General features: G+C 45.9%; 1 protein-coding gene across 3 annotated transcripts in view; it reads left to right on the top strand.

The window, feature by feature from the left end:
• The window catches only part of COL4A6 (collagen type IV alpha 6 chain), a 285,573-nt gene extending 263,133 nt beyond the window's left edge, over positions 1-22,440 (top strand). For all 3 annotated transcript variants that reach the window (XM_027089501.1, XM_027089500.1, XM_027089499.1), the window contains 14 exons: positions 971-1,034; positions 1,548-1,622; positions 2,141-2,248; positions 2,342-2,449; positions 3,032-3,103; positions 3,424-3,549; positions 16,371-16,487; positions 16,817-16,978; positions 17,164-17,262; positions 18,511-18,657; positions 19,401-19,517; positions 20,105-20,296; positions 21,008-21,294; positions 21,846-22,440. In XM_027089501.1, coding sequence (XP_026945302.1) covers positions 971-1,034; positions 1,548-1,622; positions 2,141-2,248; positions 2,342-2,449; positions 3,032-3,103; positions 3,424-3,549; positions 16,371-16,487; positions 16,817-16,978; positions 17,164-17,262; positions 18,511-18,657; positions 19,401-19,517; positions 20,105-20,296; positions 21,008-21,294; positions 21,846-22,106 — 1,935 coding nt within the window. In that variant the 3' untranslated portion in view covers positions 22,107-22,440. The remainder of the gene's footprint in view (positions 1-970; positions 1,035-1,547; positions 1,623-2,140; positions 2,249-2,341; positions 2,450-3,031; positions 3,104-3,423; positions 3,550-16,370; positions 16,488-16,816; positions 16,979-17,163; positions 17,263-18,510; positions 18,658-19,400; positions 19,518-20,104; positions 20,297-21,007; positions 21,295-21,845) is intronic.
• Positions 22,441-22,998: the final 558 nt, after the last annotated feature.

Genomic DNA, 22,998 nt, shown 5'->3' with positions numbered 1-22,998 from the left:
CACACACACACACACACACACACACACACACACACACACACACACACCCCTGAAGCAATTGCAAAATAAACAATTCTCAACCTGCTACTTACACACTAGGAAGGATAGAATCAAAGTGGGACAGCGTTCTGGGAGGGGTCCCAGCATGAGCAGAGGCTCAGAATGAGTAGATATGGCAATACACAGAAGAGGCCAGGTGAATGCAGGGGGTGTCCTGGGTCGTGGTCCAGTGACCAGAGTGACCCAAGTTGGACTCCTACCCAAGGCAGTAGGTAGCGTATGTCCTTACTGGGTACATCTCAAATGAATCAAAACCATACCAGATGCCAGGGAAAGAATTGTACCAATGGCAGCTGACACGCCCATTTCCCAGACTCAGATAGTGTGTTGGACATTAGCCAGTGAAGGCAGTTTTTCTTGTGAAAATCACGGAAATATTAGACCAAATTCAGACTCCAGTACCTGTATGCATACAGCCCACTACCTGGTGGCAGAAAGACTCTGTTCCTTGTGAAACCTGCGGCAGAGAGCTAGCCCCACGTTAGTGAGGTCACACTTGTTCTCGTGCATAATGGCTCCAGAGCTTTGGCATGGGCAGTGATAGCCAACTGTATGTAGAGCAGATCAAACGCCTGGCCTGACTGTTAAGTTTCGTATTTTCTAAGAGACTTGCTAGAACATTCACACCTTGATTTCCCAAGGTACCAGTTTTGATAGGCATTGGGAAGTTATGAATGACAAGACCAGGATTACTCTGCAGATCGAATCCCTCCCCTATAACCCGTAAATACGCATTTCCGCCCCCTTGTTCATCACCTTCCCCTCTGCAGGATGCCCCCCACCTGTTTGCCCCTGCCACAGACCACTCGATGGACATCTCTCCAGCAGGGGCTCAGGGAAGGGAGGGGGAAGAGAGGGTGGGAGGCCCTGAGCGCTGGGCAGAAATACTGACTCCCGTCTTGCTTTGAAGGGTTCACAGGGTCTCAGTGGAGCTCCGGGGCTCCCAGGAGCATCTGGTCTCCCAGGTTTAAAAGGTAAGGAGCATTTTCCCCTTTAATGCATTTTTCCAGAGCAAGGTGGATTTCTAACAGGCCCAGGGCTCTCCCTGGGGGAGACATTGTGTTTCGAGGAAAAGGAATCGATTTACATTGCCCCTTCGGCTGAACCCCCTTTGCAGTCTTTGTTCCTCAAAGATATGCGACAAACAGTGGTTTGACCCAGCTGCCTTCCAGACTCAGCAGCAGAGGAGAACCTCAGCTCTAGACAGTCTCCTCTTCTGGTGATGTTTTAGGGCCCCTCCTCTCATCTTCTCTGCCCATACTGAGCCTAGTGATGTGTTTCCCAATGGAGATATGCTGCATTTCATGCCAATTGTCTGGAAGCATCCCAGCCCTTCATTGGGGCATAAAAGCATAACCTTTTACCCGGTGGGTAACTGTGTCAAGGAGCCTCTCTGGTTATGATTTTTTTTCCCTCAAAAGATCTATGTGCTGCAAATTGAGCTGTAGCTTCTCCTGACCACTTGAACAATGTCTTGATATCCCCAGGAGATCAAGGCCAGACACTTGGAATTTCTGGTAGCCCAGGACCCAAGGGACAACCTGGGGAGCCTGGTTTCAAAGGTAAGGCTGCTGCACTTTTGTCTCCCATGTCTCACAAACTCCTCAAAACTGAGGATCGGAAGGAATTTTGGAGGCCAACACCAACTTCTGCAACTTCTATGCAGTGCAGAAAAATTCCTACCTGACATGTATCCACTTAGAGGCAGTCAACAGTTTTCCCAAGCAAACCAACCTACTTTTCCTTCAAGACTCACAGACTTACGGGATAAGTCTCTAAGACCTTTAAGATAATGGTGTCCACCCCCTTAGTTTTTAGTTAAACTAAATACTTCGTGAACATTTCCACCCATTGCTCCTACTGCTGGGAACACTCAGAACAAGTTTACTTACTTTTCAATTGGGAAGCATCTTTCAAATATGAAGACAGCTGTCACAATCCCTTTCAGAGTATCTTTGTTGGATCCAGCTCCCATGGCAACTCAAAATGGCTTCACCTTCCTGCTCCCCCTCTCCCGTGGAGGAACATACTGCCTGAACTGTGGCCTGATCACTCCTCAGCATTTTTCTTGATTTTGTAGGTGTGAAAGGAAAAGATGGACCAGTTGGTGATGTGGGTTTCCCAGGAAACAAAGGTGAAGATGGGAAAGTTGGTATTTCTGGAGATGTTGGCCTTCCTGCCTCCCCAGGTACCATGCCACATGACAACTTTACTCTGAAAAAGTTCAGGTCAGCTTCAGGTCACAACCCCTTCTGAACTTCTGCCTTGTTTTCACTTTTAGGACTCCCCGGGGTTGCAGGCATGAGAGGAAATCCAGGACTTCCAGGTTCTTCAGGCCACCCAGGGGCAGCTGGGCCCCTGGGCCCCCCTGGCCTAATAGGAACCAAAGGTATGAGAGTTGGGAGTAGGCAGTGGGGAAAAGGGTCCTTTCCTCAAAAAAAGGATGGCAACTACTTTTTCTTAGGAGACCCTAGCTGGGATTAAGCCGTATCCAGGGGAGTCATTGACTGGGTTTCATGAGGGATAACAGGAAAGGAGGAAGAAGAAGAAGAAAGGAGTGCAAACGTGAATGGGAAGAGGAGAACATGGGATCCATGGAGAGCAGAGTTGGGAAGGAAGGTTGTTGCCCTGGCATATGTAGCCTTTTCCTGACTTAGAGATTGGGCAGCAAGTCTCTGGGAGCTGGCAACTCAAGGTCTTGGCATTGCCACTCTGATTTCTTCTTGAAGATACCTCATTATCTAGCACCCTGCTCTTAAGCTATATTGGTCTCTAATAAAAGGCAGGAAGACTTAGGGTGGAGGGTGGAGACTAGGTGTGGTCCAGTCTCCCTTAGGGCATTAAATAATGCCTCAAGAGAGACCATGACCTTTGAAATGAGGACTTTGCAGTGTCCCTGGGGGCAGGACCTTTTGCTGACCCTTCATGATTCAGAGCTGCTGGAGCCATTTCTGATATTCTCTCCCCTCAGGTTTCCCTGGACTTCCTGGTTTACATGGACTGAATGGGCTGCCAGGAACCAAGGGAACCCATGGAACTCCAGGTAAGCAAGACCCTCAAAGGCATAGAGGAGAGCACTTGCTCTTCCGGAAGCCTGACAGAGGCTGGCCTTGAGTTCTTGACTGTGGTGTATCCCATATCCTCAGACTCCTAGGTCTCCTTGCCAGCCCCCAATTTGGGATGCCTTGATGTGGGGAAGAAGGAGGATGGGGTTCGTCCTTCTACCCGAACGAGCTCTCCTTCCTGTCATTTCAATCCTCAGCCTCTGGTGTCTGTCAAGCAGGCCCCCTGCAAGTGAGCTGTAGGCACAAAGGTCTCACCCCGCTGACTTCTGTCCCCACATCTCTCTGCATCTCCTCCTAGGACCTAGTATAACCGGTGTGCCTGGGCCAGCTGGCCTGCCTGGTCCCAAAGGAGAAAAAGGTTCTCCAGGAATTGGCATTGGAGCCCCAGGAAATCCAGGCGTGAGAGGACCAAAAGGTAGCAGGGGTAAGTGAGCCCAAGTCAGGCTTGGCTGGGCAGCCAGGGTTGGTGTTTCTTTAGGGCCATGTGGCTTACAGGGATGAGCAGTGCATGTCTTTGCATCTCTGGGAATCTCAGAACCCAGTGGAACTGACCACCGACAAAAAGAGGGTAGGCTACACTTAGGGCTTTCCTGGGAAGGAGTGTCAGAGAGCAGTTCAGTGAGTCCCACCCCCCCAGCCTCCAGGTTCCCTCCCACTCTCCCTTATTAACCTCAGGGCCTCTCTTTCTCACTTGGCCACAGCCTGGGTTTAATGGTCCTGAGGGACTGTGCTTGTCCACTTAGCGAGTGGTTTACCAGAAGTTCCTTGGTGTCCAGTGTGGTTGGTAGTCCCAGGGCCCTGGAACGACAGTGTGGCTGCTGGAAGGAGCCCAGGTCTAAGAGGATAAATGTCTCCCTAGGACAGGCATACAGCAAGCACTTGATTAGGATTTACTAGGTTTACTAGAAATCCGGTTTCGTCTTAATCTCGGCCCCTGACTCATCACATAGTCTGAAGTCCCTTTCTGAGCCCCCATTTCCCCACTTCTCAAACAGTGTGAATGAATTCTGATTCATTAACTCTCCTTAGAAATGTTCTGGAGACGCATATACCTCCCACTCAACGTAGAACAAGAAATGAATTTAGTGTAGTATCACAGCTAAGAGTATGGGCTCTGAAGTCAGACTGCTGGATTCAAATTCCAGCTCTCCCTCTCCCTAGCTACATGACCTTGAACAAGGAAGTTACGTGCCCCTCCATCCCAAAGGAACGTGGGTTTCCTTTTCCATAAAAGGTGAATAAGACAATCTACCCCATAGGTTTGGTGAGGAATCAAATGAGGGGTGAGGTAATGTATATGGAATCACTTAGCACAGTGCATGGCACATAGTAGTTGGTCAAGAAACACTGGCCATTCTACCATCACATGTTACCTGGGGAAATCATGTTTTCAAAATGTTCTGTTCCTTATAGTTCTGGGGCCTGATGTCCCACCACATTATTTTATGTGTTTATGTGCATGTGTGTGTAGGTTTTCCAGGAACTATATTCATGCATTAATTCATTTCCAGCTGCATTTTATATTGGGGCATCTGCTATCTCTGTGTTTACTCTTTCCTTTGTCTGGACCAACCTGTACTTTTCTGAAAGCCAGCAGCTTCTTCAGAGTGAGGCCTCCAACAGGGTCTGAGCCTGTAGGGAGGTTGTGTGGCTTCTTTGGCAGGAGATGGAGAAGAAGGGTCCTGGGTGGAAGCACAGGCACAATGCCTGTTCTGTTTTTAAACCTTGACTATGAATTCCTGGTCATTAAATTATTCATTGCCTTTGGCTATCTGAGGAAATAAAATCACAATTACAAATGCAGTAAACAGCACATGTCAAGGTGGATACATTTCAGGCACATAATGGAGAGGGGGAAGAAAAGGAAGTTGCACAGGAATATATTTGGTATGACTCCAACCAATATGTTGTTTAGGGATACAAATATGCATGGTCAAACTGTGATGAAAAGGGAATGATGAACACAAACTTCAGGAGTGGTTGCCTCTGGGAGGGAGGGAAGGTGGTGGAATCTGTGAAGGGCATGCAAAGAAATTCAAAGGTATCGCTATCTTCTTTTCCTTAAATTGGGCGGTTGGAACACAGATGTTCATTGTATCTGGATGACTTTTTAACATATGATTTATAAGTATTCTTCTGTTCTTCTCAATGTCTAATTAAAAAAATTTGTTTTAAAAGAATATAGGGGGCTTCCCTGGAGGCACAGTGGTTGAGAGTCCGCCTGCCGATGCAGGGGACGCAGGTTCGTGCCCGGTCCGGGAAGATCCCACATGCCGCAGGGCGGCTGGGCCCATGAGCCATGGCCGCTGGGCCTGCGCGTCCGGAGCCTGTGCTCCTCAATGGGAGAGGCCACAACAGTGAGAGGCCCGCGTACCGCAAAAAAAAAAAAAAAAAAAAAAAAGAATATAGGAAATCCCCAACAGGAACCGAATCTCTGATTTGATTAAAGAAATCAGTGTACAATGAAGATTTACCTCCAAGAAAATTTCCTAGGAACAATCCCCATCCCTACAATACCTTCATCTAAATAACATTAAATTAGGCCAAACATTTTCGTATTTGCACTAAATATTGAGAGGCTGCATTCATATATTGGAGATTTTTTTTCTTTAGGTCTCTGACAATAGAATGAGTTGGGAAAACATGCCATCTTGCATTTTCATGTGATCATTTACAATGTCTCATTCCTTCTACCCACCACCAGTCCCTCCCATCAGGAAACTTGCACAAACCTCTTAGATAGCCTCATCCACCAGAGGGCAGACAGCAGAAGCAAGAAGAACTACAATCCTGCAGCCTGTGGAGCAAAAACCACATTCACAGAAAGATAGACAAGATGAAAATGCAGAGGGCTATGCACCAGCTGAAGGAACAAGATAAAACCCCAGAAAAACAACTAAACGAAGTGGAGATAGGCAACCTTCCAGAAAAAGAATTCAGAATAATGATAGTGAAGATGATCCAGGATCTCGGAAAAAGAATGGAGGCAAAGAACGAGAAGATGCAAGAAATATTTAACAAAGACTTAGAAGAATTAAAGAACAAACAAACAGAGATGAACAATACAATAACTGAAATGAAAACTACACTAGAAGGAATCAAGAGCAGAATAACTGAGGCAGAAGAACGGATAAGTGATCTGGAAGACAGAATGGTGGAATTCACTGCTGCTGAACAGAATAAAGAAAAAAGAATGAAAAGAAATGAAGACAGCCTAAGAGATCTCTGGGACAACATTAAACACAACAACATTCACATTATAGGGGTCCCGAAGGAGAAGAGAGAGAGAAAGGACCAGAGAAAATACTTGAAGAGATTATAATCGAAAACTTCCCTAACATGGGAAAGGAAATAGCCACCCAAGTCCAGGAAGCGCAGAGAGTCCCACAGAGGATAAACCCAAGGAGAAACATGCCGAGACACATAGTAATCAAATTGGGAAAAATTAAAGACAAAGAAAAATTATTGAAAGCAGCAAGGGAAAAGCTACAAATAACATACAAGGGAACTCCCATGAGGTTAACAGCTGATTTCTCAGCAGAAACTCTACAAGCCAGAAGGGAGTGGCATGATATACTTAAACTGATGGAAGGGAAGAAACTACAACTAAAATAACTCTACCCAGCAAGAATCTCATTCAGATTTGATGGAGAAATCAAAAGCTTTACAGACAAGCAAAAGCTAAGAGAATTCAGCACCACCAAACCAGCTCTACAACAAATGCTAAAGGAACTTCTCTAAGTGGGAAACACAAGAGAAGAAAAGGACCTACAAAAACAAACCCAAAACATTAAGAAAATGGTCATAGGAACTTACATATCGATAATAACCTTAAACGTGAATGGATTAAATGCACCAACCAAAAGACACAGCCTTGCTGAGTGGATACAAAAACAAGACCCATATATATGCTGTCTACAAGAGACCCACTTCAGACCTCGGGACACATACACACTGAAAGTGAGGGGATGGAAAAAGATATTCCATGCAAATGGAAATCAAAAGAAAGCTGGGGTAGCAACACTCATATCAGATAAAATAGACTTTAAAATAAAGAATGTTACAAGAGACAAGGAAGGACACTACATAATGATCAAGGGATCAATCCAAGAAGAAGATATAACAATTATAAATATATATGCACCCAACATAGGAGCACCTCAATACATAAGGCAACTGCTAACAGCTATAAAACAGGAAATTGACTGTAACACAATAATAGTGGGGGACTTTAACACCTCATTTACACCAATGGACAGATCGTCCAAAATGAAAATAAATAAGGAAACAAAAGCTTTAAATGACACAATAGACCAGATAGATTTAATTGATATTTATAGAACATTCCATCCAAAAACAGCACATTACACTTTCTTCTCAAGTGCGCATGGAACATTCTCCAGGATAGATCACATCTTGGGTCACAAAGCAAGCCTCCGTAAATTTAAGAAAATTGAAATCATATCAAGCATCTTTTCTGACCACAACGCTATGAGATTAGAAATCAATTACAGGGAAGAAAACGTAAAAGACACAAACACATGGAGGCTAAACAATACGTTACTAAATAACCAAGAGATCACTGAAGAAATCAAAGAGGAAATCAGAAAATACCTAGAGACAAATGACAATGAAAACATGATGATCCAAAACCTATGGGATGCAGCAAAAGCAGTTCTAAGAGGGAAGTTTATAGCTATACAAGCCTACCTCAAGAAACAAGAAAAATCTCAAGTAAACAATCTAACCTTACACCTGAAAGAGCTAGAGAAAGAAGAATAAACAAAACCCAAAGTTAGCAGAAGGAAAGAAATCATAAAGATCAGAGCAGAAATAAATGAAATAGAAACAAAGAAAACAGTAGCAAAGATCAATAAAACTAAAAGCTGGTTCTTTGAGAAGATAAACAAAATTGATAAACCATTAGCCAGACTCATCAAGAAAAAGAGGGAGCTCATGGAACATTCTCCAGGATAGATCATATCTTGGGTCACAAATCAAGCCTTGGTAAATTTAAGAAAATTGAAATTGTATCAAGTATCTTTTCTGACCACAACGCCATGAGACTAGATATCAATTACAGGAAAAGATCTGTAAAAAATACAAACACATGGAGGCTAAACAATACACTACTTAATAATGAAGTGATCACTGAAGAAATCAAAGAGGAAATCAAAAAATACCTAGAAACAAATGACAATGGAGACACAACGACCCAAAACCTGTGGGATGCAGCAAAAGCAGTTCTAAGGGGGAAGTTTATAGCAATACAAGCCCACCTTAAGAAGCAGGAAACATCTCGAATAAACAACCTAACCTTGCACCTCAAGCAATTAGAGAAAGAAGAACAAAAAAACCCCAAAGCTAGCAGAAGGAAAGAAATCATAAAAATCAGATCAGAAATAAATGAAAAAGAAATGAAGGAAACAATAGCAAAGATCAATAAAACTAAAAGCTGGTTCTTTGAGAAGATAAACAAAATAGATAAACCACTAGCCAGACTCATCAAGAAAAAAAGGGAGAAGACTCAAATCAATAGAATTAGAAATGAAAAAGGAGAGGTAACAACTGACACTGCAGAAATAAAAGAGATCATGAGAGATTACTACAAGCAACTCTATGCCAATAAAATGGACAATCTGGAAGAAATGGACAAATTCTTAGAAATGCACAACCTGCCAAGACTGAATCAGGAAGAAATAGAAAATATGAACAGACCAATCACAAGCACTGAAATTGAAACTGTGATTAAAAATCTTCCAACAAAGAAAAGCCCAGGACCAGATGGCTTCACAGGCGAATTCTATCAAACATTTAGAGAAGAGCTAACACCTATCCTTCTCAAACTCTTCCAAAATATAGCAGAGGGAGGAACACTCCCAAACTCCTTCTACGAGGCCACCATCACCTTGATACCAAAACCAGACAAGGATGTCACAAAGAAAGAAAACTACAGGCCAATATCACTGATGAACATAGATGCAAAAATCCTCAACAAAATACTAGCAAATAGAATCCAACAGCACATTAAAAGGATCATACACCATGATCAAGTGGGGTTTATTCCAGGAATGCAAGGATTCTTCAATATACGCAAATCTATCAATGTGATAAACCATATTAACAAACTGAAGGAGAAAAACCATATGATCATCTCAATAGATGCAGAGAAAGCTTTTGACAAAATTCAACACCCATTTATGATAAAAACCCTGCAGAAAGTAGGCATAGAGGGAACTTTCCTCAACATAATAAAGGCCATATATGACAAGCCCACAGCAAACATCATCCTCAATGGCGAAAAACTGAAAGCATTTCCACTAAGATCAGGAACAAGACAAGGTTGCCCACTCTCACCACTATTATTCAACATAGTTTTGGAAGTTTTAGCCACAGCAATCAGAGAAGAAAAGGAAATAAAAGGAATCCAAATCGGAAAAGAAGAAGTAAAGCTGTCACTGTTTGCAGATGACATGATCCTATACATAGAGAACCCTAAAGATGCTACCAGAAAACTACTAGAGCTAATCAATGAATTTGGTAAAGTGGCAGGATACAAAATTAATGCACAGAAATCTCTGGCATTCCTATATACTAATGATGAAAAATCTGAAAGTGAAATCAAGAAAACACTCCCATTTACCATTGCAACAAAAAGAATAAAATATCTAGGAATAAACCTACCTAAGGAGACAAAAGATCTGTATGCAGAAAATTATAAGACACTGATGAAAGAAATTAAAGATGATACAAATAGATGGAGAGATATACCATGTTCTTGGATTGGAAGAATCAACATTGTGAAAATGACTCTACTACCGAAAGCAATCTATAGATTCAATGCAATCCCTATCAAACTACCACTGGCATTTTTCACAGAACTAGAACAAAAAATTTTGCAATTTGTATGGAAACACAAAAGACCCCGAATAGCCGAAGCAATCTTGAGAACGAAAGAAGGAACTGGAGGAATCAGGCTCCCAGACTTCAGACAGATTCTTTCTGACCCACCTCCTAGAGTAATGGAAATAAAAACAAGAGTAAACAAATGGGACCTAATGAAACTTAAAAGCTTTTGCGCAGCAAAGGAAATCATAAAGAAGACCAAAAGACAACCCTCAGAATGGGAGAAAATATTCGCAAATGAAGCAACTGACAAAGGATTGATCTCCAAAATTTATAAGCAGCTCATGCAGCTTAATAACAAAAAAACAAACAACCCAATCCAAAAATGGGCAGAAGACCTAAATAGACATTTCTCCAAAGAAGATATACGGAGTGCCAACAAACACATGAGAGAATGCTCAACATCACTAATCATGAGAGAAATGCAAATCAAAACTACAATGAGATATCATCTCACACCAGTCAGAATGGCCATCATCAAAAAATCTAGAAACAATAAATGCTGGAGAGGGTGTGGAGAAAAGGGAACACTCTTACACTGTTGGTGGGAATGTAAATTGATACAGCCACTGTGGAGAACAGTATGGAGGTTCCTTAAAAAGCTACAAATAGAACTACCATATGACCCAGCAATCCCACTACTGGGCATATACCCTGAGAAAACCATAATTCAAAAAGAGTCATGTACCAAAATGTTCATTGCAGCTCTATTTACAATAGCCCAGAGATGGAAACAACCTAAGTGTCCATCATCGGATGAATGGATAAAGAAGATGTGGCACATATATACAATGGAATATTACTCAGCCATAAAAAGAGACGAAATTGAGCTATTTGTAATGAGGTGGATAGACCTAGAGTCTGTCATACAGAGTGAAGTAAGTCAGAAAGAGAGAGACAAATACTGTATGCTAACACATATATATAGAATTAAAAAAAAAATGTCATGAAAAACCTAGGGGTGAAACAGGAATAAAGACACAGACTTACTAGAGAATGGACTTGAGGCTATGGGGAGGGGGAAGTGTAAACGGTGACAAAGCGATAAAGAGGCATGGACATATATACACTACCAAACGTAAGGTAGATAGCTAGTGGGAAGCAGCCGCATAGCACAGGGAGATCAGCTCGGTGCTTTGTGACTGCCTGGAGGGGTGGGATAGGGAGGGTGGGAGGGAGGGAGACGCAAGCGGGAAGAGATATGGGAATATATGTATATATATAACTGATTCATTTTGTTGTGAAGCTGAAACTAACATACCATTGTAAAGCAATTATACTCCAATAAAGATGTTAAAAAAAAAAAAAGAAAAGAAAAAGAGGGAGAGGACTCAAATCAATAAAATTAGAAAGGAAAAAGGAGAAGTTACAACAGACACCGCAGAAATGCAAAGCATCCTGAGAGACTACTACCAGCAACTGTATGCCAATAAAATGGACAACCTGGAAGAAATGGACAAATTCTTAGAAATGTATAACCTTCCAAGACTGAACCAGGAACAAATAGAATCCATGAGCAGACCAATCACAAGTAATGAAATTGAAACTGTGATTAAAAATCTTCCAACAAACCAAAGTCCAGGACCAGATGGCTTCACAGGTGAATTCTATCAAACATTTAGAGAAGAGCTAACACCCATCCTTCTCAAACTCTTTCAAAAAATTGCAGAGGAAGGAACACTCCCAAACTCATTCTATGAGGCTACCATCACCCTGATACCAAAATCAGACAAAGATACTACACAAAAAAAATTACAGACCAATATCATTGATGAATATAAATGCAAAAATCCTCAATAAAATACAAGCAAACAGAATCCAACAACACATTAAAAGGATCATACACCATGATCAAGTGGGATTTATCCCAGGGATGCAAGGATTCTTCAATATATGCAAATCAATCCATGTGATACACCATATTAACAAATTGAAGAATAAAAACCGTATGATCATCTCAATAGATGCAGAAAAAGCTTTTGACAAAATTCAACACCCAGGCTTCCCTGGTGGCGCAGTGGTTGGGAGTCCGCTTGCTGATGCAGGGGACATGGGTTCATGCCCCGGTCCGGGAAGATCCCACATGCCGTGGAGTGGCTAGGCTTGTGAGCCATGGCCACTGAGCCTGCGCATACGGAGCCTGTGCTCCACAACGGGAGACACCACAGCAGTGAGAGGCCCGCGTACAGAAAAAGAAAAAAATTCAACACCCACTTATGATAAAAACTCTCCAGAAAGTGTGCATAGAGGGAACCTACCTCAGCATAATAAAGGCCATATATGACAAACCCAGAGCAAACATCATTCTCAATGGTGAAAAACTGAAAGCATTTCCTTTAAGATCAGCAACAAGACAAGGATGTCCACTCTCACCACTATTATTCAACATAGTTTTGGAAGTCCTAGCAACTGCAATCAGAGAAGAAAAAGGAATACAAATTGGAAAAGAAGAAGTAAAACTGTCACTGTTTGCAGATGACATGATACTATACATAGAGAATCCTAAAGATGCCACCAGAAAACTACTAGAGCTAATCAATGAATTTGGTAAAGTTTCAGGATACAAAATTAATGCACACAAATCTCTTGCATTCCTATAAACTAAGGATGAAAATTCTGAAGGAGAAATTGAGGAAACACTCCCATTTACCATTGCAACAAAAAGAATAAAATACCTAGGAATAAACCTACCTAGGGAGACAAAAGACCTGTATTCAGAGAATTATAAGACACTGATGAAAGAAATTAAAGATGATACCAACAGATGGAGAGATATACCATGTTCTTGGATTGGAAGAATCAAGATTGTGAAAATGACTATACTACCCAAAGCAATCTACAGATTCAATGCAATCCCTATCAAATTATCAATGGCATTTTTTACGGAACTAGAACCAAAGTTAAAATTTGTATGGAGACACAAAAGACCCCGAATAGCCAAAGCAGTCTTGAGGGAAAAAAACAGAGCTGGAGGAATCAGACTCCCTGACTTCAGTCTATACTACAAAGCTACAGTAATCAAGACAATATGGTACTGGCACAAAAACAGAAACATAGATCAGTGGAACAAGATAGAAAGCCCAGAGATAAACCCACGCACCTATGGTCAACTAATCTATGACAAAGGAGGCAAGGATATACAATGGAGAAAAGACAGTCTCTTCAATAAGTGGTGCTGGGAAAACTGGACAGCTACATATAAAAGACTGAAATTGGAACACTTCCTAACACCACACACAAAAATAAACTCAAAATGGATTTGAGACCTAAATGTAAGACCAGACACTATAAAACTCTTAGAGGAAAACATAGGAAGAACACTCTTTGACATAAATCACAGCAAGATCTTTTTTGATCCAACTCCTAGGGTAATGGAAATAAAAACAAAAATAAACAAATGGGACCTAATGAAACTTCAAAGCTTTTGCACTGCGAAGGAAACCATAAACAAGACGAAAAGACAATCCTCAGAATGGGAGAAAATATTTGCAAACGAATCAATGGACAAAGGATTAATCTCCAAAATTATAACAGCTCATGCAGCAAAATTATAAACAGCTCATGCAGCTCAATATTAAAAAAGCAAGCAACCCAATCCAAAAATGGGCAGAAGACCTAAATAGACATTTCTCCAAAGAAGAGATACAGATGGCCAAGAAGCACACGAAAAGCTGCTCAACATCACTAATTATTAGAGAAATGCAAATCAAAACTACAATGAGGTACCACCTCACACCAGTTAGAATGGTTATCATCAGAAAATCTACCATTAACAAATGCTGAAGAGGGTGTGGAGAAAAGGGAAACCTCTTGCACTGTTTGTGGGAATGTAAATTGATACAACCACTATGGAGAACAGTATGGAGGTTCCTTTAAAAACTAAAAATAGAATTACCATATGATCCAGCAATCCCACTACTGGGCATATACCCAGAGGAAACCATAATTCAGAAAGACACATGTACCCCAATGTTCATTGCAGCACTGTTTGCATTAGCCAGGTCATGGAAGCAACCTAAATGCCCATCGACAGACAAATGGATCAAGAAGATGTGGTACATATATACAATGGAATATTACTCAGCCATAAAAAGAAATGATATTGGGTCATTTGTTGAGATGTGGATGGATTTAGAGACTGTCATACAGAGTGAAGTAAGTCAGAAAGAGAAAAACAAATATCGTATATTAATGCATACATGTGGAATCTAGATAAATGGTACAGATGAACCGGTTTGCAGGGCAGAAATTGAGACAGAAATGCAGAGAAGAAACATATGGACACCAAGGGGGGAAAGCGGCAGGGGGGTGGGGGTTGTGTGATGAATTGGGAGGTTGGGATTGACATGTATACACTGATGTGTATAAACTTGATGACTAATAAGAATCTGCTGCATAAAAAAAAAAATAAAATTCCAAAATTTAAAAAAGTGTCTCATTCTTAAAGAAATACTTGAGCTTTTTTTTTTTTTAACGACTTGAGGTCAGTAGTACCTTTATTGTAGGTTTAATGATATATTGGTGTAATTATAAAATCAAGAAACAGGTGAAAAGAGAAGGAGGCTCCAAATATTGCCATGGAAACAGACATTTTTACAATCCATGTGCTGTCCACACTTACTCTACTATATTTGGTGTTTTGTTTATTGGTTTTGCATAATGTGAGCACATATATATGTATAGGTATATGAAGTTATATTTTCAGGACAAAAATACAATGTCTTTCATTTCAGATTTCTACCTTTGTGAAAAAGAAAAATACTTCAACGATTCATCAAGACCTAACTGACAGTGCTAAAAGTAGCACCAAGTGGTTTTGCAACTAGTTTTTTTTTTTTTTTTTTTTTTTTTGCGGTACACGGGCCTCTCACCGCTGCGGCCTCTCCCGTTGCGGAGCACAGGCTCCGGATGCGCAGGCCCAGCGGCCATGGCTCACGGGCCCAGCCGCTGAGCGGCACGTGGGATCTTCCCAGACCGGGGCACGAACCTGCGTCCCCTGCATCGGCAGGCGGACTCTCAACCACTGCGCCACCAGGGAAGCCCCTGCAACTAGTTTTGCTTTTTGTTTTTCCTTTGTTTCTTTTCTAGACTTCTAATAAGTGGAAACTTTTCTTTAAATTTATTTTTTCCTCCTTTATATTTCCTCAGTATTCAATTAATCAATGAGCTGCTAAAGACACCCAAGTTAACCAATCTGCCATCTTTCTTTACAAATTATCATGGATATACTATTTCTTAGCGAAATATGAGAAATTCAACATTAATATTTTCAGCTTCTCTTGTCAGAAAAATAAAATCCAACATCACATTTTGGGATTTTCTTGTCACAAACAAGAATCTCAACCACCAAAACAGTTTGTCAACCAATTCAAATCTATTCCCCTTCATCTGACTATCTTTTAGAATATACCAAAGTAATAAATACATTTCTTCCATGTTACAAGAATAAAATAGATTTCTACATTTGTATACGTGGCTTTGATGTGTTTTCCCAGCAAGATTACCATCTATGTTTTCAATGTATGCATATTGTATAAATCTACTATAATCGGTTGAAATTTTTGGTTTTGAACATATTATAATAGAAATCATTCCACAAACAGAAAACATGTAAAGCAGTATTAAACTTTGAGCAAACGAGTATTATGTATGTACTCCAGTAAATGGCTATTCTCTTTGGCCAAACAGGGAGAAGGGATTCAGGCAATTCAGCAAGCATTCAGCTAATATCATGAATTACCTATAAAACTGTTTTCCAGGTTGCCTGGAAGACCCAGTAGTTAGCTGTAGAAGACATCGGGGGTCATAGCGCCCTTGCCACCTCCATTCTGCTTGAGCGGGCGAGTGGGTGTCTGTTCTGACTGGCTGGGGCCTGTGCCCCACCTCGATCTGTGACCTCCTCGGAGTAGCCGCAGACAGGACTGGCTAACTTGATGAAATGTTGTGCAACAGGGACAGTAGGTTTAAAAACGCTGTAGGAAACTTCGATTCCAGGTGTTGCAGTCATACCTTCTTTGCTTCCTGATTGAGGGAAAATCTGTCTAAAGTATTTCCATTACCAGCGAGGTTGGGGAGCTGGAACTTTCCGAAGCTCTGTCCGTCCCAATTCAATGCAGCGCCTGCTGCGAGCGAGGAGTCTCTGAGCCCCTGCCAGCTGCACTGGGCCGATGGCTGCCAACGGAGGAGAAAGGGAGAAGAGCCCTCTGCTGGCCTCAGCTGGTCTGGCTCCTACCCTAAGGGCTTCCATTTTCTTGTGTGAACTTCCGTTTTCTCTGAGAGAGCCTGGCCCTCTCTTAGCCACACAAAGCCCCTGCAGCCCCTTTTATTTATTCTTTGCAGGTTTCCCAGGTCTCCAGGGCCCCGCTGGTCTCCCTGGTGCCCCAGGTCTCTCCTTGCCCTCAGTCATAGCAGGACAACCTGGCGACCCCGGGCGACCAGGCCTAGATGGAGAACAAGGTAAAGTCAGGAAGCCCAAAGAGGGCTGGCCATCACCTTTGTCTGGAGTTTGGGGAGGGCCTGTCTACAGTCCAGCCCCATCCCCACTGCTGGACCTGCATGGGCCTGTGAGGCCCCACGTCCCTCCTCCCGCAGGGGCACAGGGGGTTGGAATGGGCTGCATTTTGCTAAAAGGGTTTGGGAAGGTCTGGGCACTGGGGCCCCACAGAAGGCAAGGGAACATTATCTGCCCTGGGAATAGCCTTTGGCTTCCTATCAGTCCCAAGGCTTTCAGCAATGGCCGCTTCCTCTTCCCTCTGCCCTCATCCCTCTTCCGATCTTATCCCTAGGCCGCCCAGGCCCCCCGGGGCCCCCAGGACCCCCTGGGCCATCTTCGGATCAAGGCGACCCGGGAGACCCTGGCTTCCCTGGAATTCCTGGCCCTCAAGGGCCCAAGGGAGACCAAGGAATTCCAGGTTTCTCTGGCCTCCCTGGAGAGCTAGGACTGAAAGGTATGACTGCGTGGCTGCCTACTGGGTCCTTTCCCACTCCACTGTCAGATATGGCCCCTTCCTGCAGCCCTGTGAAGAGAGACCAGCTGATGCTTTTCCTGCCCTCGTCTCTGCTTAGTCTCAACCCCACCACCACCAGCACCACCGTGCCAGGCCCTGACTTGCTTTCCTTTGGACTTTGCCAGGCATGAGAGGTGAGCCTGGCTTCATGGGGACTCCAGGCAAAGTTGGGCCACCTGGAGACCCAGGACTTCCGGGGATGAAGGGGAAGGCAGGGCCAAGAGGTGAGTTGAGAGCATGTGCCAGGCTGATCCTGAGCTCAGGGGAGGGGTTGGGGCGTATCATTCCTTCAGGAGTCACTGCTAAGCACGCCAAGAAAGCCTGAATGGCTGAAGCAGCTGGATCAAGCTCCTCCAGGGAGGGAGTTTCTCCACCTCGGAGATACCTCTGCCTCCATCAGCTCCCAGGACTGAAGGCCATTGCCGCTTTGCCACCACGGATCTTGCCACCGACCTCCCCTCTCTGCATTGTTTCTGCATTTGCGGTCACTGCGTTTGCACTCAGATCACCACTCACCCATTTGCTGAATCCAGAAATGAAGAACCATCCTTTCTGTCCTTTATCACCACTCCCCTCACACACACATCCAATCCATTAGCAAGCCCTGAGGGCTGTGTCTCCTATAAACGTGCCTTGCATCTGCCCCCCTCTCATCACCTCCACCTCTACCACTGAGGTCCAAGGCACCAACATTTCTCACGTGGACCACTGCGGTGACTGCTAACTGGTCTCCCTGCTTCCATTATTCACCTCCCCCAACAATCATTTCTCTATACAGTGGTCAGAGAGGTCTTATAAAAACAGAAATCATTCATGGGCGTCCCATGGCATAAGAATTAACTATGGCCACGAAGCCCTCTGTGATGCCTCCCTCTCCATCCTCATTACCAGCCCTTCCCCTTTGCTGTTCACCGTGCTTTTGTCACACTAGCCTCTTTCAGTTATCCAGTTATCCTGGCTGGCCGCAGGGCCTTTGCACGTGCTAGTCCTACTTCTGGAACACTCTCCCCCACCCCCCAGCTTGTTCTAATGCTTTAATGGTCTCAGCTTAAGTGTCACTGCTTGTAAGAGGCCACTTATAACTCTCTCTAAAGCAGGTTCTCCACCCCATAGCCCTCTCCGCTCCCTCCCACTGTCCGTGCACTGTCCATTTCCTTTACAGCACTTCTTACAATTTGCAGTAAGATTAATGGTTTTTGTCAGGTTATGCATTTTTCATCTTTATCACCAGACCATCGTCTCATAAAGGTCTTACTGCTCTATCCCCTGATCTACCAGGCTCTGGCACATAGCAGGCCCTCAAATACTTTTTCAATGAATTCATAAGCAAATTGGCTTGTTTGGCTTCTATTAGTAGGCCAGCTGGCTGGGTTTGGGGTCTCGGCTGTGATGCCAGCTGAACCTCTGGGAGCCCACCCTGGCCACCTCCTCTGCCTCCGCTTGACATATCCGTTTCTCCCACGTGCCCACAGGCTTATCCGGCCCCCGAGGCGCTCCTGGACAAACACCAATTGCAGAAGCCATCGAGGCTCCTCCTGGACCCACGGGTCTAACAGGCATCGATGGCATCCCTGGCCTCATGGGGGACCCTGGGGCCCAAGGCTCTGGAGGCCTACAAGGTGAGGAGGGCGCCAGAGAAAGGGGACTTCGCGGGGAGCTGAGATGGCTTTGGCTGGGAGGCTGAAGCAACTGGCTGGGAACCCCGGCTCCAAGGGGGCACCTTCATGGAGCGTTTCCTCGGCTCCTTCACAAAGCTTCCAAGCTTCTCACCAGGAAGGAGGGGACCAGCAGGGCCAGCAGTTGTACTTGGCTTCGGAGAATGAAGCACACGGAACGAAGTGCTCTGTGTGGGCAGAGCACAGCGGCTAATCCAGACAGCTCGTCCCTCGCTAACGTGCTGCTGCGGGAAGGAGGGAGCGTGGTGGGGGGACAGAGAGCAACGGAGAAAGCCCAGGGCTGGGGGACGGAAAACCCGGCTTCCAATCCCAGTGTTGCCCCAGCCGGAGTAAGCTAGCAGTCTCTCTGGACCTCGGTGTCCTCATTTCTGACGTGGGACCCCAGCAGTTGCCCTGCATCCTCCCTAGCATTGCTGGGAAGATGAGAGGAAGGGAGGGGGACATGGGTGTGAAGGAGCTCAGAAGGGCTAAGTTCAGAGTGAGGTCCCAGGGCTGAGCTGCCTGGACGTGAACTAAGGACTAGCCCAGGAGGCTCAGTCCTGAGCTCAGCGTGCACTCCAGGGTGATGGCCAGTTCGCCCTCTCCTGGTGAGTCCTGGGCATGACACACAAGTCCCCTTTCTCCGAGGAAGGCTCCTCCAGACACTACACATTGAGTACCCCGCTGTGGGCCTTCTCTCCTGGCAGGCTTCAAAGGTTTACCTGGCATCCCCGGCAAAGACGGCCCCAATGGACTCCCTGGCCCACCTGGGGCTCTTGGTGATCCTGGTCTCCCTGGACTGCAAGGCCCTCCAGGATTTGAAGGTCTGGCAATGTCGGCACTAGGGGGCAGAGGGCTTCTGTAAGGGTTTGAGGCTTGAGGGTGAGTCAAAATCTCGAATCGTGGAATTAGGAAACTGGGCAGTAAAGCTTGATACTACTAGCAGGCTGGAAAACTGGGCTTGAATCTGTTCACTCCATTCTGAGCCTGTGAAGGATTAGAGCCCTACATTCCAGAAGGCAAAGGACTGTTCCACAGAGTTCTCTGCGTTCTCTTCCAGCTCTTAAGAGCTATAACTCTATACTATAGCGTGGCCCCCTGCCCTGCACACCTCCTCTTCTACCCAGGGATTCTGACGTGGATGGAAGGGGGGTGGTTCAAGGGAGAAGAGAATCTGAGATAAGACATGGCTGCTCTGCTACTTACCTTCCATTTTATATCAGAGACGGCAAATCAGTTGTCCTGAATAGAGAACAGTCCTGAAGCTTGCTGGGAAAGTGCCGCGATTGCTAGCCACGTCTGTCACGGGCAGGAGAGGAGGGTGTGATTTTTGCCTCGCTAACACCAGCTCTGCTTTTTCACTGCCTCTGATTCAGCGGGTCCTTGGTTATCTCTGCTCTCTCCATCTCAGGAGCTCCAGGGAAGCCGGGGCCCTTCGGGAGGGCTGGAATGCCTGGGCAGAGCGTGAGAGTGGGCTACACCTTGGTGAAGCACAGCCAGTCAGAACAGGTGCCCCTGTGCCCTGTCGGGATGAGCCAGCTGTGGGTCGGTTATAGCCTGCTGTTCGTGGAGGGGCAGGAGAAAGCCCACAACCAGGACCTGGGTAGGTACCGGCTCGCACATCCAGCCCTGGCCCTCTGTCCCCACAAGGACCAGGAGCCACACTCCTCGCTCCTCCCAACCCTTGGTGGGCCCATGTTGGGTAGTGGGTTACAAGCACCAGCTCTGGAGTCAGGCAGATCTGGGTTCAAACCCCAGCTCTGCTGCTCACTCTGGACACGTTATTCAGCCTAAGCTTCCGCCTCCTTCTCAGTGGAACAAGCCTAATGCTAGTACTTGTCCCATAGGGTAGGCTAAGGATTACGGGAATCACCCATGTAAAATGCTTAGAACAACGTTTGACACGTATTAAGCATCCATTAAATGTTAGCGATCAGTAGTAGTAATAATAATATGACCTGCCGGCAACAATGATTACCCAAGAATTAATTGAATTGTCTTCAGGTGTGTGTTTCAGCGAACCACAGTCTCACTCTATTAAATGCTGATTTGACAAAGCAGACTAATTAGGGAGTCATCATTCAGTTTCTAAAAAGATTCTTTTCATTATCAAACTTCCCTGGTGCATAGAAAATAGACTTCAGTGTGTGTACAGTGGTCCGGGATAGGAAGGAAAGGCGTCCCTGCTCTGCTACAAGCAGTTGGAAATGAACCCAAACCACCATCTAGTCCAGCTGTAGTGGCTCCAGGGACGATCGCAGCCCTGCCCCTCAGCCAGAACTTACCTGCCCCTGCCCACCTTCTCTCCTTGCAGGGTTTGCTGGCTCCTGCCTGCCCCGCTTCAGCACCATGCCCTTCATCTACTGCAACATCAACGAAGTGTGCCACTATGCCCGGCGCAACGATAAATCCTACTGGCTCTCCACCACCGCGCCCATCCCCATGATGCCCGTCGGCCAGACGCAGATTCCCCCGTACATCAGCCGCTGCTCTGTGTGTGAGGCGCCCTCACAAGCCATTGCTGTGCACAGCCAGGACATCACCATCCCGCAGTGCCCCGTGGGCTGGCGCAGCCTCTGGATTGGGTACTCCTTCCTCATGGTAAGGTCCCGCACCGCCCTCTCCACCAGGAGGAAGGCCGAGGGCGGGGAGCGCTGGGAGGGAAATTCTGAAATCGAGTGCTGAGGGAGCCATGGTCTAACGGCCTGTGGACTATTCCGTGCTCTCTCCCTTCTCTGGAGCACACCGCCAAGGGCTTGGGGCAGACGGAGGGCTCTGAGAAGAACTGCATGCTGAGCCCTGTTGGCGGTTTCCTTAATTCAGCCTTTCTCAGATTTGTCAGTGGAAATGTTCGGGGGGCACCTAACACACCTTGGACTCGGCGGGACGGCAGCAGTTTGGGAAATACTGGCTGGGATGCAGCCGCAGCCCAGGAGCCGTGGGTTAGGAGGGCCCTAGAGAGCTTGGAGGGGGCGCTCCTGGCTCTGAGGCTGAGACAAGGGAGGACGAGCGCCCCCGGTCCTAAAACATAGCTATTGGTCCGCTGGCCAGACAGGGGGGGCTGAGCCGAGAGACCAGAGCTGAGAGACGGAGCAGCGGAGTCCATCACCTCCCAAGGTGACCAGTTCACAGCCACCGCCCATCTGTTTCAGCACACGGCCGCCGGCGCTGAGGGTGGGGGCCAGTCCCTGGTCTCCCCCGGCTCCTGCCTAGAGGATTTCCGAGCCACTCCTTTCATCGAGTGCAGTGGTGCCCGCGGCACCTGCCACTACTTTGCCAACAAGTACAGTTTCTGGCTGACGACGGTGGAAGAGAGGGAGCAGTTTGGGGAGGAGCCGGTATCTGAGACGCTGAAAGCCGGGCAGCTCCACACCCGGGTCAGCCGCTGCCAGGTGTGTATGAAAAGCGTGTAGGGTGGCACCTGCCACTCTGCCCCTTGCCCTCCCCTGCCCCGCACAACGGTCACCTCACAAACCTGAACGGTCTGAAGAAGGAAGGCCAAGCCCTTTTGCCCATCTGTCAAGTTGTACATTGGAGTCTCGTTTGGGCTGGACTACTGGACACTGGTCACCTCCACCCTCAGGCCCCATGGGTGAGCCCACCCTGCTGAGATCTGCTGTCCCATTTCGGTGCTACAGTCTGTGTGACTCTTCTTGGCTACCTCAGAAAGACCTGCTGGGCCACCACTTTCTTAGAATGCTAGCTTTCCTCACTCTCTTGATCAGAAAGCTCTTCGTGAGAGCGAAAGGAGTCATTTCATTATGATGTCCAGAGGTCACCGCACATCATTTGGCTTAAACTAGAACCCAGTGTTTTCACGTGAAAAAAATTTCTCTGGCTCAACATTATGGATGGCTCAAGCCTGCACAGGGCAAGCTCTCACCTCTTCCCAGAGACCCACTGTGTCTAGGCAGGCAGCAGAGCTGGAATGAGATGCCAGCCAGTGTCCCGGGGTGAGCTCTGACCCCTTCGAGAGTGAGCACGACTGGGCCCCAGACTACTTAGGGACGCTGGAAGACCAGCAGCCGAGAGGTGCTCAGGAACTTCACATGGTCGTAGACAAGTCACTTCCTCCTTGCCGGCTCCCTCCCCAGCCACAGGCAGCAGACTTGGCCTGGTTCAGAGTAGAGCAGAGGATGCACCAGATGTGGTCAGACCCATAAAGGGAAATGAGAACCGCAGCCCTTTCTCCCGGGCCGGGGGGAGAGGGGAGGATGGGTAAGGAGGTGTGAATTTTGCTTTTGACTCCAGGAACAAAAAGGAAAATCCCTTGTCCCGATTTCTGAGAAGCCCCTGTTTATTCCA

The sequence above is a fragment of the Aethalodelphis obliquidens genome, unplaced genomic scaffold (genome assembly GCF_003676395.1).
Source record: "Aethalodelphis obliquidens isolate GAN/ISIS:26980383/991018 unplaced genomic scaffold, ASM367639v1 scaffold66, whole genome shotgun sequence".
Classification (NCBI taxonomy): Eukaryota; Metazoa; Chordata; class Mammalia; order Artiodactyla; family Delphinidae; genus Aethalodelphis; species Aethalodelphis obliquidens.
Note: the sequence above shows the minus strand (reverse complement) of the source record. Positions and strands in the feature narration are given on the sequence as shown.